The following is an 18308-nucleotide window of genomic DNA, read 5'->3' as shown; positions in this document are numbered from 1 at the left end:
ATGGGTTCACTGGGAAAACAATTTTATATGGATGAGGACAGCCTTGAAAGAGAAAAAAAAAGTCTCTAAAGGGCAGTTTTGTATTACATTTATGACATTATCAAAGTGTCAAACATACTTGTGTGTGTGTGTGTGTGTGTGTGTGTGTGTGTGTGTGTGTGCCTTATCTCCCTGAACTAGACCCTGAGCTCTGGGCAGAGACACTAACTTACCTATCTTTTCATACACAGCTGTTTAGCATGCATGACTCTACACATAGTAGGATTTTAATTCAAGGATTATATGGCAAGACAGGGGGCCATGGAAAACTTGGAGGTTGATTATATGTCCATGACTGAGTCTCTACTAATTAGCACCAGTCGGGGAAGCCACCTTCTCCTCATGTGGCTGCCCTACTTGAGTCATTGCCCAGCTGTGGGCAGTGAGCTTCCCACCCTACCCTTAAGGTTCTGGGCCTGGTACAATCACCTCAATTACCTGTTTTCTATCCCATGTGCTCCTGACAGAACAGAATCCTAGTGGAAAGTGACCAGGGAAAGCATCACATGTGGCACTTTTGATGTTCTTATGATAGAACAATGTGTACATCGTGAGTTCCATACAGCAGATGGGAAAAGTAAAGACAAGAGGGGTATCCTTTTGTAAATAAGAGGCTCAGTCTTCCTGGCTATCAACCATATCCTATCATGACATTGTCTCTTAGAGTATCTCATTTGAGGATGAAAGGTTCTATGTTTGTATCAAGCTGAGTATTCAGTGATCCTAAATGTCAGTGTTATGTAGAGTAGAATGTGCAAAGCTTTATGTTTTAGGGATATGAACTCCTTTCAGTTTCTAAAGTTCAGGTTGCCAATAATAGTTATCAGTTATTCAGGGCCAGTAAATAGTGTTTCTATTTCATGGATGGAATCAGGAATAGAGACATTACAGACAGATTATATAACTTTCCCAAGTGACTTGTTCAAAAAGTGGTTAGTGTGTAGATCAGCTTTTTGTAGATGCGTTGAATTAATCAATGACAGGCTCAATAGAGGGTAAAGATGGTATAGGGCTTTGGAAGAAAGATCAAAGTCCCAGAACAATAATAATGTTTTTGTCTTATTTTTCACCTCCCTGTACTAACCTTACCTTCACATCTAAATACACACGCACAGATAGACCACCTCTCCCACCCTACTTTGCACTCCTCACCATGCCCAAAAAGCTCAGGACAACATAACAAGAAACAGGACTCAGTCCATGAATCAGACATCCCTCATGTGAGTTCTTTCAAGGCCAGCCTGCAGTTAGAGTGCTGCCGGTCTGTATGCATAGAGATAAATTTGGGTCTAAAAAGAGTGACGTAATGATCTGCCAGAGAAGTAGTCTGCCAGATTCCATTCACCCATGCTGGCTGACTGCTCCAATCCAGGACAGGACGCACTTAAACAAATCAGGTGCTAAGGACACGGGAAACTGGGAAAGGGGCAAGAAGAGCCATGGGATTCAGGGAAAGGGAGAAGGAAGGAGGGTGTTCATCTGAGATCACAGAAAATGGGAGTTTTTAACTTCAGTTTTCTAATGGTGAGATCAGGCTGCTTGGCAGGGGTTCCAACAGCTGCACTTGACTCCTATTCTGATCTCTCTTGCTCTTTAGAAAAGAGCTTAAAAAAAAACAAAAAAAAAAAAAACATTTTATTAAATGGCCCTTACACGACAGCCGATTTTCAGTGATAATAATGGATTTGTTAATCTCACTGATGTTCTCTTCTTACTCTGAACAAGTTGAATCCAAGAGGAATCTGCATTGCAGAAATCAATTAACATGCATATCTGAGAGATTTGTTAGGTCTTCATAACATACGCATGAGATATTATTTTTCATCTGGTTTTAGGTGTCTGATAGAATTCTGCACTTCTATGTCAAGGTCAATGTTCCACAAATAGTGTTTAATATACTTTCATAAAGCTTTAGAGGTTATCTAGATCAGCCACTTTATTTTATAGAAGGGAAAACAGATCTGGATAGACAAAGTGATCAGTTCAAGGTCATGGAAAAGCAAGAATTAGAATCCAGGGCACTTTTTCCTATATTGCTCTCCTTTTTCTAGGTATATAATTTGTGTAAACCTAGTTATTTACCCGCAGGTTCCCTCATTAGAATACAAGGTAGGAAAAGCTGTATTCTCAAATCAACCCACAAGTTAGAAACTATTTCATTCTTTCTTTAAAAAAAAAAAAAAGAAGAAGAAAAAAAAAAGAATCTCTAAATCAATTCAGTCAATGCTGCTAAATCTAGTCCCACTAAACATGCTTCTTCCAATGAAGACCATGGTAGACCCTGCTTCCCAGCAGGGAAGGAAGCTCCTGCATTCCTGGCAGAGTGCTTGTTTACTTTGTTGTATCTGCTTGGGCCAAGAACTAAATTGTTTTTTCTCCTATTTACCATCAACTTTCTGGTCTACAGAAACTGACCAAGGCGTCTCAGCGACACCAGGTCCTTGAACAAGCAGAGGAATCTGAATATCCTATTATAGCTCAAATCCCACTTTCAACAGGAAATCTTTCCAAACTGCTCTTAATTTGTGTTTTTTGTCTTTTAGTTATTTTCTATTTATCTTGTATATAGCTTACTCTGTAAATATTTGCTTTCATGTTGTCTCTCTGTTAGATTGTAAACTACTTGAGGGCAGGGACTTTTTTGTATCCTTAGCACTTAGCACAGAGAAAGTGCGGAATGAGTGTTGATTGATAAGTACAATGGAAAAAATATTATAAAAGGAACCAAGAGACCAGACTCTGCCATTGAGAAAATGTGTCTTTGAACAAGTCATGCTATAACTTTGGGTCTTACTTGCCTCATCTGTACAATGTGGGCTTTAGCCTATAACACCTCTTCAGCACCAAAATGTTTGTATAATTCTATCCCCCTCCCCCCCCCTTTTTTTTTTTTTGCTGTGGTTCTCATAGGCCTTATCTATAAAGCAGAAATGATAATAATACTTCATCTGCCTTTAGACCAGATCATCTCCAGAGCTCTCCAACACTTGACTCTATCCATTTCACTAAATTTTTAAGGTCCTCTACTAAGATCCAGGAGGTTAGAAGCTGTGTCATAACAACTTTTGTATCTTATTCAGTATGCAGCATTACACTTTGCATTATAGTAAGTTTTTTTTTTTTTAAATGATGATTGAACTCTAGAGTGTCTAGGTTGGGACTGTTGTCATGTGCAAAATAATTCATCTGGATTTCCACACACTATTCATCAGCCTAAGTTCTTTTTCTGAATAAGCAGCCTGGTTTAGTGAAAAAAAGAACAAGACAGAGTTTAGACACATGTGAGTTCAAATTCCACATGAGATGGATCACATAAACACTCTGGGCTCCAGTTTCCTCATCTGCATAATGGGGAGAATAACATGCCTCTAGTCTCTTTCTCTCAAGATATAACCACCATCACCTTAATTCAGAGCCTCATCACCTCTCCTCTGGACTATTACAATATTTTTCAAATTAGTCTCTCTATCTCAAATTTTTCCACATCCCAATCCAACATCCATTCAGCTCCCAAAGTGATTTTACTAAAGAATAGGTCTAATTATAATATTCTACTATTCACTAAACTTCAGAGACTTCATATTCCATTCAGGATCAAATATAAAGCGCTTTCTTTAGCATTTATGCTACTTATACTTGGCCTCTTCCTAGTGGTCAAGTTTTCTCCACTTTATTCCCTTTCCTCGTACTCTATGTCCCAGCGCCTTTGACCTACTTAAAGTTCCTCCCACAGACCCTTCGACTTTTGCTTTACATTAGTTATGACACATACTCTCTTCTGACTACCACCTGTTATTTTACCTGGTTTCCTGCAAGACTAAGTTCTAATCTCTCCCCCAAGAGGCCTTTCTAAGTTTTCACAGCTGTTAGAAACTTCCCTTATGAAATTATTGACTTTCCAATCCATATAAAGATAACATATATCTTGTACGGAGTTAGTTATTTATTGCTGTTTCCCTTATTAGACTTATTAGAAGCAAAGGGATGTTTTCATCCCTTTTTCCGATATTTAGCACATTGCTAAACATAGGCCAAATTTTAAATAAAGGCTTATTTACTGGTTTATTTTTCTTTCAAAGTAGTGGGGAAGATTAGTTAATCAACAAAGATTTATTAAACATTTCTTAAGTATCAGGTACACTGCTAAATTTTGGGAATACAAAGAAAGGCAAAAAAAAAAAAAAAGGTACCTTCTCTCAAGGGATGGGGAATTGAGGGTAGAGGGGTAAGAAAAGTTTCTTTCAGGTTAGACTTTACCTAAGAGTTGAAGAAATCAAGAAGAAATAGAGAAGCAAGAAAGTGGGGATTCATAAATGAAGAACAGGGAAAGATCTGTAGGAATTTGATCAGGTGAAAGAAAGAATAGAGTAAATAAAATTAGTTATAAAATGTTTTAAGAGTTAATAGCTGACGTGATTATATTAAAAAACCAAATCTAAAATGAGATGTAAAACTAAAGTATATAAAGCAATTGACAAATCTTAAAATGCTATATAAATGTAAGTTATCATCATTATTCTAAGGACAGGTGGAATTCTGGGTTTTTTTTTAAAGAGGCAGAAAGTTGAGAATTCTGTCTATCTATACTTCTTTATTTCCCCTCCCCCCTTTCTCCATCTCTGTTCCTCCCTGTAGGAGGGCCCAACATAAACAGTTCATTCCTTCCCAGGTTACCCAGACCTCCTTATTATAGCTGGTGTCCAGTAACATGGTCATGGCTCCACAGTAACATTTCCAGAAGCCATAATAAAAAGGTTCACAAAAGTTAAATCCTTTCAATTCAGATCTGTCTCCTATCTTCTTACTGACCTCTTCCTGACACATCTGAAAAGGAAGCAAGTGCTTCAGATCCCCAGTGTCCAGAGCAAAGCTTTTGTTGACCCTTGTGACACTGCTTCTTTCTAATCTTTTAGATGTTCTAAAGGCCACAGCTGCTTGACCAACTGGGATACAGATACACTAGACTTAATGATGTGAATACATGAGACCAGCCATCCCCAAGCCTTCCCCAGTGTCTGGGCTAGTCACAAGGAGGCCACTAAGAGAAAGCACTTGAGGAATTCCAAGACTGTCATGGGGCTCACTGAGGCTGGCTCCCACACAGATCTTTTTGTTGCTTCCAAGCCGTCCCTTCCTTTGCCCTGTGACAGTGACAGAATTCCAGGAGCTGGTGTCAAGATTAAAGAATGAACAACCGGAATGTGGATTGCTCCCTGCAGTGTAAATTCCCTGACTGACGATAGAAGCAAAGGCAGTCCAAGGGAGCTTCGCAACCCATTTATGCCCTTCCTTCCTACCCCCACATTGTAGCTGCCTTGCTGTGTAAGCTTGTCTGACACGCTCCACCCCTGCTTCTTCTGCATGAGCTACTGGCTCAAGCCATCAGCCTGGCAAATATCCTTCAGGAAGTCTGACATAATCACCCCATGAGGAGTCTCAGAAAGGCTGTACTGGTTGGATGAGTTTACCAGAAGATGTTGGACAGGGAGGTACCATCCATGCAAAGCAGCATGGAGGTGACTTCTCCCTCAAAGGGAAGAGCCCACTTTGTCCTCAATTTCAATGCCTTAAGAAGAATACAACAGGTTTTGGCTGTCCTCTGCCAGAGGATGACTAGTAAGAAAACAGGTTGGAACATACGCCAAGACCAATAGGCCTGGCCAAGGGGGGACACACCCTACCTAACTGGGGCCTCACTGGGGACTTTACAATTCCAGGTTCAGTTTCTGGCTTTCTTGATAATTCTCTCTTTCCCCAGCTATCTCCTAGGGATCTGATTTCTCCCTCTGAAAATGGAGAGCAAGAAATACTTGCTAGGAACTTCTTTGGGGACTGGCTACTGGATATTCATAAACTTAGTTTCAACTTGTGGGAGGGCCAAAAGAGGAATGAGAAAAAAAAAAAGAAAAAAGAAGTTAAGAAAGACAGGAGCACTTTAATGCTTATATTTGTGTATGTTTTAAAACAAAATTGAATATATTCATTATTAGATGATCTAGAACAATAGTGTCAAACTCAAATAGAAATTGGTCCTTGAATGTTGCACACTGACTTAGAAAAACACAATATTATCTATGCCTGTATTGTATTGTATTTTAAAATTTATTTTGTTTGAAAATTTCCCAATTATATTTTAATCTGGTTCGATCCTACTCAGGAGTTTTGCTAGTGCCTCCATAGCCCATGAGGAGAGTTTTACAAAAAACTCTCTGAACTAGAGAAAGTCCTCACAACAACTCTTGGAAGTGAGCATTTTACAGTTGATTATAAGACCATAGATTTAGAACTTGAAGAGGCTTTAGAGCCAAACAGGCCGGCCTTCATTTTTCATTTGGGGAAAGTGAAACTCAAAAACAATATAGCTAGTATCTTAAGTGGGATTGAAATCTAAGTTACCCTACCTCTAAGTCAAATTCCCTAAACAGATCCAACCATGGGGCCCAGAGAAGTTGAAAGATTTACCCATTCACACACTTTCATATGGCTAACAAATGGCAGATCTGAGCCTTAAAGCCCAGGTCTCTTTACAGGGATCTTTCCACAGTGTCATGAGGCTTTGTCTCTGAATCTCACAAGACTAAGGAAATAAAAGAAGCAGTGTTGGCTTGGCCTGGGATAGGGAAAGGATGTAGGGATCTCACAGGGCAATGACGGAGCTTTATATAGCCTAGGACAATGACCATACCCTCTCCCCACACTCAGGAAAACAGAGCTGCTAAATGTCAGCCCTTATTTACAGATCTGCCTGCATAGAACATAAATCAATTCAATAAAGTGTTTATGCTGTCTTAACTTATTGCAAAAGAGCCAAAAAAACAGAGGTTCAAATAATACAAGTTCTGCCTATCTAATTCCTGCCTACCCTCACTGACCCAGATGAAAAGTCACTTTCTCCAAGAATCCTTTCCTAATCTCTCCTGCAGGAAGTGAAGTCTCTTTCCTCTGCACTACCATAACTCTGAGTTTCTACTTCTTTTACGAATATACTAATTTCATCTTGTAGCATTTATTGGTGTATTGCTTATCTTAAATCCCCAGTACACAAGGATTAAATTTATACTCTTTTGTGTTCCCCATAACACTTAGCATTGGCTCTTGCCATAGGAAATGTTCAGTAAATATCTTTTGAATGAATAAATGAATATTAAATTATGACTTCATAAAAATAATCATCTATTATTTTTACAATAGCATTTTTTTTAGCCTTACCATGTATATTCTAATCAGAATATTACTAAAATACATTTGCTTTTCTTAAACATGTGCTGGAATTGGGCATCAGAATCTGTCAAGAGGCTTTAAGGTGGCATAGTATGCAGGGCATGTTATGAAAAGTGTATCACAAAATGAGTAATAGAGAATGGAGATAGAGTGCTGCCACTTTACCCATCTCGAAAGAATAAAAAGTTGAGCTGAATAAATGACCAGGGATTATACACAAAATATGTAACTCCCCCCCCAAAAAATGGAGGAAAACACTCTTCTTGAAAGTATGGTTTTTATGCAATAAAGATAATGATTAGAAATCAAGGTGAAGTTATAGGCAGAGTGTCTTACCCAAAAATAGACTTTTAAAAATTTACAGTTAACCAAATAGCTGAAAGTGATCTCTCTTTAGAAATCATATCGTTAGGATTTAAAAGGCCCTTAGAGGTTGTTTAGTTTAATCTACTGGTTTTTATTTTTGTTTTATCCAAATGGCAAAGTATTTAACTGAAACAGCATATAATAACCACAAAGATCAAACAATGATTCCATTCTTAGCCCACCCATATGCAAAGCTTTACAGTCTCCCACAGATTCACATGCAAATGAGAAAAGGAATAGCTCCCTAGAAAACTCACATTTCAGAGGTGAGAAGAACATTGCAAATCTCTGACACTTTCCTGGGCCAAAGTTTCTTCAGAAGACTTAATTGTTGAAGTGATACCCCTTTTCCTTATTCCTTTATTTTTACAGACGAGGTCCAGAGAAAGAAAATAATTTGTCCAAAGTTATACAGCTAGTTGTTGTGAGGTTTCAAACTAGAAACTTGTCTCCTAACTTCTAGTCCTTCTATTAGTGTAGAGAATAATCACTAATATTGCAAATTATTTTCCATTTTACAGAAACATGAAACATTTGCATTAGCTTTCCTTTTGAGAATTCTTCTGATGAAGCTGTAAATCTAAATTGATTTATATAAACATCATCTCTCTTATTTCCTTACCTCTCTCTCTAGCAAAGAACAAATCCATTGTGAAGAGCAAAGTCTACCTGTATTTAAAAGCCTTCTTTTCACAAAAGATGAGTTCAGTAAAGCAACCAGTCCAGCCGAGCAGGAAGCAAAGTTGGATTCTCAAGTCCAAATTGGTGGCAAGTGGACAATGTTTTCAGCCAGAGGGATAAAGACAGCTGTCCTGGGCCTTAACATATCTGGCTGAGGATGAACCAGAGACAATCATTTCAGAGACAATCATTTCCATTAGGTCTTAGCAAAGAAGCCACACAACAGGTGTCTGTCTGTACTTAGGGGCTGTCCATTTGCAAAATCTCTGCTTGCTTAGAGCTAAATGTTAATGAGATATTGTCACCCAAGTATCAATGGGTAATATAATGAAGTCAAGAATTAGAAGACCTGGGTTCCAGTTCTTAATTGGACACTCTTTTCTGTGAATTAGGTCACTTCTTTCTGAGCCTCAGTTTCCTTCTCCCCAAAATGAGGGATTTCCAATGTCCCTTCAAGCACTAATCTCTATTTCTATGAGTTCCCAGGAAACAGGGAATCAATAAGCATAGCGCCCATTCATCAATGCTGACTTTAATTCTTCTAGGATATGAAAATATTCATATTTATACTCTATTCCAATCCTGGGTTCTTCATAAATTTTAAAACACATTTTAAAATGACATAGAATTAAAACTAATTTTGTTTTGTAAATTCCATGAGAAATTTGTGATAGCCTTTTGAAATAAGCAGAGGTAGGTGACTCGGGTTTGAGGATCATTAATTTGAATATCAGACTGCTCTTACAGCAGGGTATCAAGTACTACATACATGTACCTGCCTTTCCTCCAGGATCCAAATTCCAGAATTCTGTCTCTATCACAGCTCTTTAATTTAGTTCTGACTGCAAGGGGAAAAAAATCCCCAAAGAGCAATAGAGAGAACACTAGACTAGACATCTGGGTTTTTGTTCCATCTTTACTAGTGGCTAGCTTTGCGACCCACTGCAAGTCACTTCATTTTTTTTTTTCATCCACGAAATAAAGGGGTTGGAATAGGTGATCATTAAAGTCCTTTCCAGTTCTGAGTTCTATGATCTTATATGCCTCTGTTTTTAAATGGGGAAAGGAAGGGAGTGGTTCAGAGGTTCAGACTAAGACAAGCCTTACTCCACTTCTTCCTTCTGAAAATAGCTTTCTGCATTATTCAAAGAAACTCCAAAACCACAAAACCATGGTTCACCTCTCAGAAAGAAGGTCATTGGGAAGCCAAAGTTGTCAGGGGGCCTAGGTGTGTCAGTTCTGATTTAAAGGTGGTATCTTAGCAAGGATCAGGCCAGGCCAAACATGTGATCCTGCTCTAGAAACCCAGTTTAAATCAATATTTATCTAACTATATTTATAGAAAGTGTTGGTAGGGGATGGGGTAGGAGAGAAGTAGAGGGGAGGAAAGGATCTACAGCAGAGGACACCACAATGGGCATGAACACTACTGTGGCCAATTCATTTTTGCATTTAAAGATGCTTTAAAAAAAAAAAAAAAAAAAGGCTACCTTCCATTTTTTCACAGATTCATTAATTCAATAAATATTTTATTCATTGTTGATGCTTAATAAATCACTCGATTTCTCCATCTGGAATACCCCAGAGATTGAACTGCATGATTTCTATGAGCCCTTCCAGCTTTCAAGTTCCATAATTCTAAGGGGAGAGAACCTTCTGACCTAGTGACCCATACATACTCTACCAGGCAAAATTCAGGAATTCTTCTTATCCAATGGCCTCAGATACTGACCTAGAAGTCTCAAGCAACCAGAGACACAATTTCCAAGCACATAACCAAGCAGAAAATTCCTGGCTGAAAAGTAAACGCTTTTCTTGAGAGTAACTCTAGCAACCCCTGAGGCAGGCTGCGCAGGAGTTTAGTGGTCATCAAGGCCATACTTTCTTCCCAGGCTTTTAAAAATGGCTCCTATGTTTCACATGCAGTCCCGGTTGAGCTGCATGTTTCTGTAAGGGTTAGCAGCTGTTATGAAGAGACCTTTGATGGAGAGTTCTGCAGGTGCACAGTTTAATACCTCTTTTTTCCCCAAAAACTAAGAAAAAAGGGATTTGTTTTCTTACATTCCTTGGAGACTAAGTACCTATACCAGTGCTCCTTCTATAATGTACCTTGTCTCTGATATTTTGAGTCCTTAAATGCTGATAACATCTTCAAAGCCAGTTATCCAGCTTTGACGAGGTGCCAACCCACTGTACTGGACACCAGCACTTATCAGACAGGCTTGCAGAGATCAAAATCTAGAACTAAGAAAACATTTAAATATAAGTCTCTTGCAGCGATATTGGGCCTCCTAACCAAAGAATCAGGGGAAACAAGGCTGCCACTGAAGAATCTGCATCACCAAACCCCCCAAATAATAATCCATAGGTTTTTTTTTTAGTTTGGACAGCTCAGTGGTGAAAATGTGACCTGTTTGAACATCAACTGCCTAGAAACAACTCTCCACTCTGAAATACCATGCAGAAACATTGTGTACACAACCCTCAAGTCCAGACCTTTCTACCTCCATGTAGGCTCATATCTCTTGAGGAATAATTCTACCTCATTTCTCCTGAACTAGCTAATGTTAAATGTAGAGCAGAGCCCCAAAACCCAGACTTGACCAGTACTTCTGACAGCCCTACTATCCTAAGTACCTTCCTGGTTCTGGACTTTGGGGCTCAATTCTATTCCTGCCTGGAGTTAATCCTCACTTCCAGTCAGATGAACATATATTTCCTTAACACCTACTGTGAGTTCAGTGACTGTGTTAGGAGAAATTTATTAAAATAGGAATACTATATATAATCTTTACCTTAAGGGATCCAATATAAGTGAAGAGACAAGTAACAGGGGTAAGGAAAACAATCAGAGAAAAGAAAAATGTTAAATTACATATACAAACTTTTAATTGTAATTGGAGTTCTGAGTTTAGCCAGGGCTGAAATAGTTAGAAAAAGCTTCATGGAGGAGGTGTCAGTTCTGAATTGGGCCTTGAGGGATGTGGATAGCAAAAAGAAAGGCAAGTGTGAGTACAACATTAGGAGACAGTAAGTAAACCTGTCTGGTAAATATGGATAACAAGTTAGAAAGAGGATAGACTGAATAATATAGCTCCCTCAAATTCTTCTTGTTGTTTTTTTGTTTTTTGTTTTTTTTTTTAAAGAAAGTTTCTGTCCCTTCACTATTCTTGTGTAGTATTAGCCATATAGGATTTGAAATTGCACTTCTTAGGTTCAAAATTTGGTTCTTCCACTTGCTGCTTGTATGAATTTAATGTTAAGAACCCTTTCTCTGATCCTGAACCTCACCTAAGGCACAGACAGATCTCTCACTTCTCAGGCTCCATTGTCTCCTGTTTCCACCTGAATCATCTTTCTCAAGTAGTCCTAGGATCATTTTTCTCTCCTAAGTACTTATAATACCCCTCCACGTTCCTCCTCCCAAACTAGACAAAACAATCTCTTTGCTTCTGTCAACAGTGATTTATCTGTTGTTGTTTTCGTCCTCCTTGGCTTTTAAACTGTAGGTTAGTATCCTGTGTAAAATGAGGGGGTTGCCCAAGATGATCCCTAAGGCTCCTTCCACCTCATCACCTTATGAGTCTCCCTCATGGAATTCTCCTGTTCTGCTCCTCCCCCACCTTTAGCCACTGAGGGAGATGATTCTTTAAATATGAAGATTACACATATCACCTTAATTTTCAATCACGTGTGCATTACACATCAGCCATGATTTTAGTTCAGTCTTGGCAATTAATTTGACTGTGGGACAATTACAAACCGAGGAAGACTTTGATATTCAAAGAGAATGGTTCTCCTTTTTGTCGTGGAGAGCAAAACTTAAGCCTGCTTCTTTCCCCAGTCCCTTATTACGAATTGAAACACAGGGCCTTACATATAGTAAGTGGAGATAACTAACTATTTGTTGATTTGACTTGGTTACTACATAACAACAAAAACCTACTCCATCTACAGAAAAAATAATATAGCATTTGGAGTAAGCTACCCAAATCTCCTGAGTTAGATTCTAATCCTGTTCCGGTCCACTAAGATTTCGAGAACAGCTCCGGCTTTTATGCATGCCCACACTCTGTCCTCCCCGATTTGTAAACAAGAGTGCAAGTAGAAGGTGAACCCGGGATGGCAACGGGGTTGGGAGATTCCCATCTAGCAACACTCCGGTCCCAGCCTATACAAGAGTGACATCTATTTACTGAGCGTTCTCCTCCTAAAAAAAAATAAAAAAGATTGCCAGTCCGCGTAAAGTCCCTTTAAGAAGAGGGTAGACTGGCAGCTTAAGCACTACAGTTCCCAGAGACTCCTGGGCTAGGCTCCTGGTCCCACCTACAGAACTCTAAGCCCTAGCAACGCGTGACGTCAGAAGAGGCCAAAGTTGCCAATTGGCCGAAAGACGCAGCTAGGTCAAGTCCAGTCAGAGGAGAGAAGTTTATCTCCATGTGGAAACCACGTGTCTCCAACTGGGAGGGGAGAAGCGGCGAGAGGCGGAGAAACTGAGATCAAGTGACTACGGGGGAGCGGGCTGTAATGCAGGCAGGGAGGTTATGCACCTGAGCCAGCAGCATTCTATGCAGTAATGTGACCTAAAAAAAATACCATGCAAGAAACTGGGGAAAAGCTTAAAAAAAGAAAAGCAGCGGCATTTTCCTTCCAAAAACATTCCAGATCTGAACCCTGCGCTCCTGTCGGACCCTGTCTAGAGTCTAAAACTCATTTCTTTTCCCTCTCACTTTTTTTTGCCAATTAAGATGTTCTCTTTAATGCAACCCATGCTCTGTAGCAAAACAAGCCGCACCGCTGCCTGCGGAGGAGAGAGGGGCTGCACGACCCTCCTCGGCCGCTCACAGGGTTTCTAAGCACACACCGGTGACGTGACGTTGGGCATTGTGTGGAGCCAGAGGAAAAACAGCAGCCAAGGGCCGCGGAGAAGATGAAGAAGGGAAAGAAAGGCCTTCCAAAGCGCCTTGTATTTCTCTGGAGGAGGGGGGGTGTAGGAAAGAATTCGGTGATATTTGCAGGGGATGATGGCAAGGAGCCCAGGGGAACAACAAGAAGGGCATGCCACTCGGGTGGCGCTGGTCTGAGAGCAGGGAGGACCGAGAGACTTCGGATTATGTCATCCCCCACAGCACCAACAATGCGTGGGAGGCCGGGGGCGGAGGGAGGGGGAGTGGGGGAGGGAATGTGCGCCTCCAGCTCCTCAGCGTTTTCAGCAATCCAGCCCCGCTGCCTTTTATTCCTCCTCGCCACATTATTTCACGCTCTGCGCTCAGCACATCTGCGGAAATCAGGGTGCTGTTTGCAGCACGTCCTGTAAAGCAAAACAGCAGCAGCAAAAAAGGGAGAGCGAGGTCTAAAAATATTCCAGTGGGGGGTGGGGGGGAGAGGCAGGGCAGGAGTGGGCTCCTGGTGCTGAGAAACAGGGCTGAATACGTTCGTGAAGTTGACTTTGACCGAGGAAAGGAGGCGACTGCTGAGCTAAAGCCTACTCCAAGGAGCAAGTCAGGTTTTGTTTAGTTTTGTTCCTACGACCTCCCCACCCAAACAAGAACACGCGGACTAGCTCAGCAGGGAGGAGACCTTTCCCTCCTCCTCCGCACTCCCCACTGGGCAACCCGGCTCGCTCGGCTTTTTGCCTACGTGACTTGCGGCCATGCCAAGGACTAGGAAAGCGGATAAACGAGAAGACGCTGAGCTCCCGGGTCCTCCGTTCATCCCCAGGGGGAGAGAGAAAGAACGAGGTTAAGTTTAGGGGTGACACAAACCAAAATAAAGGTTTCAACCCACGTCCAAGGTCCCTTCCATAAACACTTCTAAAGATTAGCTTCGTCTACACAAGACGCGACCCTCGAGAAAAAAGACTCGGGAGATGAGGAAGGAGAGACCCCCAGTGTGTCATCCCTCAATCTGCACTCGAAAAACGAATACAAAAATCCTTGCTTTTTCCCCTCCTCCCTTCCCCCTCCACATACTCTCACTCCAGCTTTTCAGAAACTACAACCCTAGCCAATGCATTCCCTACCTCCCCTCCATGAATAATCGAAAGAAACACAGTAACTCGGACATCAGAGCTTTTTTCCTTTGCAACCTAAACACGAAGAGCGTGGTAGAATGGGGGGCGGGGGAAGCCCCCTTCTCTCCTTTCCCCTCCCCGCCCCCGCTCCGTCAACATCAGAAATGCGATTAAAATGTAATAAAGAATTCTCAGGATCTCTCGTGCTTTCATATGATTAGTTTAATCCTGAAAGTCGATGCGTTCGTTTAGTGGGGATATTTGTATATCGTGTGTGATGTTGTTGTTCTTGGCTTGTGGGAATGAGTGTGTGTTGGGGGAATCGTGAGGGGAGGGTTGCAAGATCTGACACGTTGCAATCTGACCTTTTGTGTGTGTGTGTGTGTGTGTGTGTGTGTGTGTGTGTGTGTGTGTGTGTGTACGTGTACGTGTACGTCTTACATTGATCTTACTGCTTGTTCGGACAGATTAAATAGCCAGGGTTTTCTCTCAATCTCTTTCCCCCTTCCCCCTCCCTCCCATCTTTTATTGTCAATGACTGCTCCGAGCCGAGCTCAGGCAAAAGCATGCACCCGTTAGGGATGGTTATTCTACTGAGTTGGGGGGGTGGGGGTGGATGGGGGTGGTCGTGAGGAGTCCAAGAGGAAAAGCTAGGACCCCCCCAAACCAAGGCCAATAGACCTAATTTATCAGGAAGACTATTTACTTCCTTGCCTGTCCGGAAAGCTGAGCTGGAGACATCGCCAGGAAAATAATTAAATAAACCCACCTCCATCAAAACAGCCCAAACCCTCGTCAACTATTGTTTCTTGCAAGATCGTAAAGTTTCCTTTTAGCATCGTCCACTTGGCCAACTTCCTTACTGAACAAGGCCATTTTTGGGGGGGTGGGGGAGGGAGTCTCTTCAGGCTAAATCTTTTTTGTTTGTTGTTTTTTGCTAGAGTATGGGAAGGGAGATTACCACCACCTTGCACTTGTGCCGGCAGCAGCCCCCGATTGTCTCAGTTCGTGGTTCTCTGTAGAACAGCGCTCATGGAAAGGAAAAAAAGAGACAGTGGAGACAGTGCGAGAGCCAGAGACCGAGCGAGAACGCGAGAATGAAAGAAAGCAAGGAAGAAAGAACGGGGTTTTGTTCTGGAATCCTCGTTCTCTACCCTCTGCTTCCAACTTTATAGCCTGCTAATATACCCACCCCACCCAGATCCAGGCGATGGCAAAACAAACACCCGTCCGGCCAAGGAGACCGAAAAAAAGGAGCCTAAAAATGATCTCGAGGAGAGCCCGCTTACTGCTCGGTTGTCAGCCAAACAACACTTTGCAGTTTTCTCCTCGGCCCTTCTCCATAGCCCCAGCAGACAGATACACAGAAGACTCACACCCTCGCTCTCGCTCTCTCCCCCTCTCTTTGTTACATCTCTGTAAGCTCGGAGTGCCTGTCCCTTCCTCTGGTGTCAGTCGCTCAGAGCTAGGAGCTGGGGGAGGGTTGGAAACGGACAGCGGCTTGTTTGAGGGGCTAGGCGCAGACGGTGAAAGGCGAGAAGCTAACCCACCGTCTCTGTCTGTCTCTGTCTCTGTCTCTGTCTCTGTCTCTGTCTCTGTCTCTGTCTCTGTCTCTGTCTCTGTCTCTCTCTCTCTCTCTCTCTCTCTCTGTCTCTCTCTCTCTCTCTCTCTCTCTGTCTCTCTCTCTCTCTCTCTCTCTCTCTCTCTCTCTCTCTCTCTCTCTCTCTCTCTCTCTCTCTCGCCCCCCCTTCTCTCCCCCCCCCCCCCCAAGCCGCAAACTTACTTTTGTTCTCCTTCTCTATCTGCTCCAAGTAGCTGGCGGCCTCGAGCAGGATTTGCACATTCTGCAGGAAAGTGTTGATGTGTTTCTCCACCGAGCTCTCGCTGGTGTTGAAGATGTCACTGAAGGGGCACCTGAGTTGGGCTGCCACGGGCGCCCCGGGTTGGGGCTGGAGTTGCGGCTGAGGCTGGGGCACCGGAGAGGCGGCCGGCCCATCCTCCTCCCCGCATCTCGCCTCTTTCCTCGGCCTGCCGCGTTTGCCCATGGTAGGGGGGGGGCGGAATCTCCGAGCTCTTGCTTCGGACGTTCTGGGAGGAGGCTTGTTGCTGCCAAGTGCAGGACAGGATCTGAGGAGAAGAAAATGCGGCCGCAAAGAGTCTCTCGCAGACTTTCCGAACCTCTCCTGGTTGCAGTTGTGTATGTCTGCGTGCGTGTGTGTATGTGTGCGTGTGTGTGCGCGCGCGGGTGTGCGTGTGTGTGTGTGTGTGTGTGTGTGTGTGTGTGTGTGTGTATGTGTGTGTATGAGAGATTGAATGAACCTACAGGACGACTGAGGCTCTTTGGTCGCTGGGTCCTAGCGCGAGCCGTATACGTACATCTGACCAGTAAGCATAAAAGGTGCGGAAAGAGACTCGAGATTGTGCGCCCCCACCCTCCTGCCCCCGTCCTCCCCCTTCTGAATCCTTTCCTCAGTCGCGGTTTCAACCTGCCTCTGCTCAGTCCTTCACGGAAATTCACCGCATTTGACACGAACTGGAAAAATCCATACGACGACTGTTTTTATACACCTGCACAAACAACACACCGCAGTCTGGAACCGGGTAGAATTAAAACCATCCTAGGTAATGGAGAACTACTCCCCTCTTCTCACCCCCCTTTCTTTCTCCCCACCGAATACTATCCCAAGGCAAAGTCTAGGTCACAATCCCTTCAGCAGACGTCTTCACCCCCTCTCACCCCCTCTTTCACTCTTCCCATTCTCCCCCCCATCCTCCACTCCCCCTCCCCCGGCCCAAGATTTCAATTCGGGAGAAATAGCAAAGATTAGTTTCTGAAAAGTTGGGTTTATTCTTGTTTTGCTTTAAATGCAGAGTTATCTTTTGATGTTGGGAGGGGAAAGTGGGGAAGGGTATTTCTGCTGTTCCTCTTCCACCTGTCATTTCTAGCGCAAGTTGTGTAAAGATCTGGCATTCCATACCGTCACACAATCATAGAATCTCAGAGCTGGAAGGGACCTTAGAGATCATCCGGTTTAACTTGCAATCCAGCATCCATACCTGATGGTCTTTCAGAGCCTGCCTCACCATGCAGGCCCTCTCCCAATTAAACTGTATTGTTGTTTTGTTGTTTTTACTTAACTTTATAGAAGTGTCCCCACCCTCCACCAGCAACAACCACCTCCCGGAAGAGTTTTGAGAGCCCGCCTTTTTCCCCCCTTTTTTTCACCTCAGCAGGCCTGGAACATAGCCTGGATCATAGTAGGCTCTTAAAAATGATTTGAATGAACTAAGGAGATAGCTTCTTCCTTCCACTGTGGGAGTAGCAATCCACCCCTCTCTTTCCTCTCTTTCTGTTAGTGCTTTCTACTCCCTCAAATTATCATCCTTTTAACTAATCTTCGTCAATATTGTAGCCCCCGTTTAATATACTGAGACCAAGAATTGTTTTGTTTTTTTTTGACTTGGTATCCCCCTTCATGATTCACTTCTATATCCTTGTATATAGTAAGTGCTTAATTATTTATTGAATTGACCTGCTGTTTCTGAGGTCTACTCTCCCACTTCTTACTTGTACCCAATGAAAATTGTCAGTACCTCTCATTGTTATTTTCTCCAGGTTAACCGTTCACAGTCCTGCCAGCTAGTACTCAGGGCATAATTTACAGTGCTCTCATCTTCCTAGTAGATGTCCTAGTAGATCTAGCAGAATTCTGTACCTGCTCTTCATCTAGCTTGTCATTTTGGGGGTGAGGAATGGAGGGTGGGTAGAATGGGGAGGAGAAATGGACTCCTGGTTTTTGTCCTGTGTGGGGAAGCTAGTCTGTAATTCAGAAATTTAGGATTGTTTGGGGAGACTAAGATGCCAAATGCCTAGCCTTCAATCATTTATCTGGAATATGTCAGGTAGGGAGGGACTTGAAGTCAGCTCTTCTTGACTCCAAATTAGCTTCTTCTCTAAAGTGTCTTTTTTTTTTTTTCTTCTTTGTAA

At 42.5% G+C, this 18308-nt stretch overlaps 1 protein-coding gene across 3 annotated transcripts in view; it reads right to left on the bottom strand.

The window, feature by feature from the left end:
• Positions 1–16616, bottom strand: part of MXI1 (MAX interactor 1, dimerization protein) — a 107439-nt gene extending 90823 nt beyond the window's left edge. For 2 of the 3 annotated variants that reach the window (XM_074295560.1, XM_074295561.1), the window contains exon 1: positions 16104–16615. In XM_074295560.1, coding sequence (XP_074151661.1) covers positions 16104–16365 — 262 coding nt within the window. In that variant the 5' untranslated portion in view covers positions 16366–16615. Of the gene's footprint in view, positions 1–16103 lie in introns of all 3 variants that reach the window. The other variant, XM_074295565.1, reaches the window with a different exon arrangement.
• Positions 16617–18308: the final 1692 nt, after the last annotated feature.

Source organism: Sminthopsis crassicaudata, chromosome 2, assembly GCF_048593235.1.
Source record: "Sminthopsis crassicaudata isolate SCR6 chromosome 2, ASM4859323v1, whole genome shotgun sequence".
NCBI classification, from domain to species: Eukaryota; Metazoa; Chordata; class Mammalia; order Dasyuromorphia; family Dasyuridae; genus Sminthopsis; species Sminthopsis crassicaudata.
This window is presented reverse-complemented; position numbering and strand designations above follow the sequence as displayed.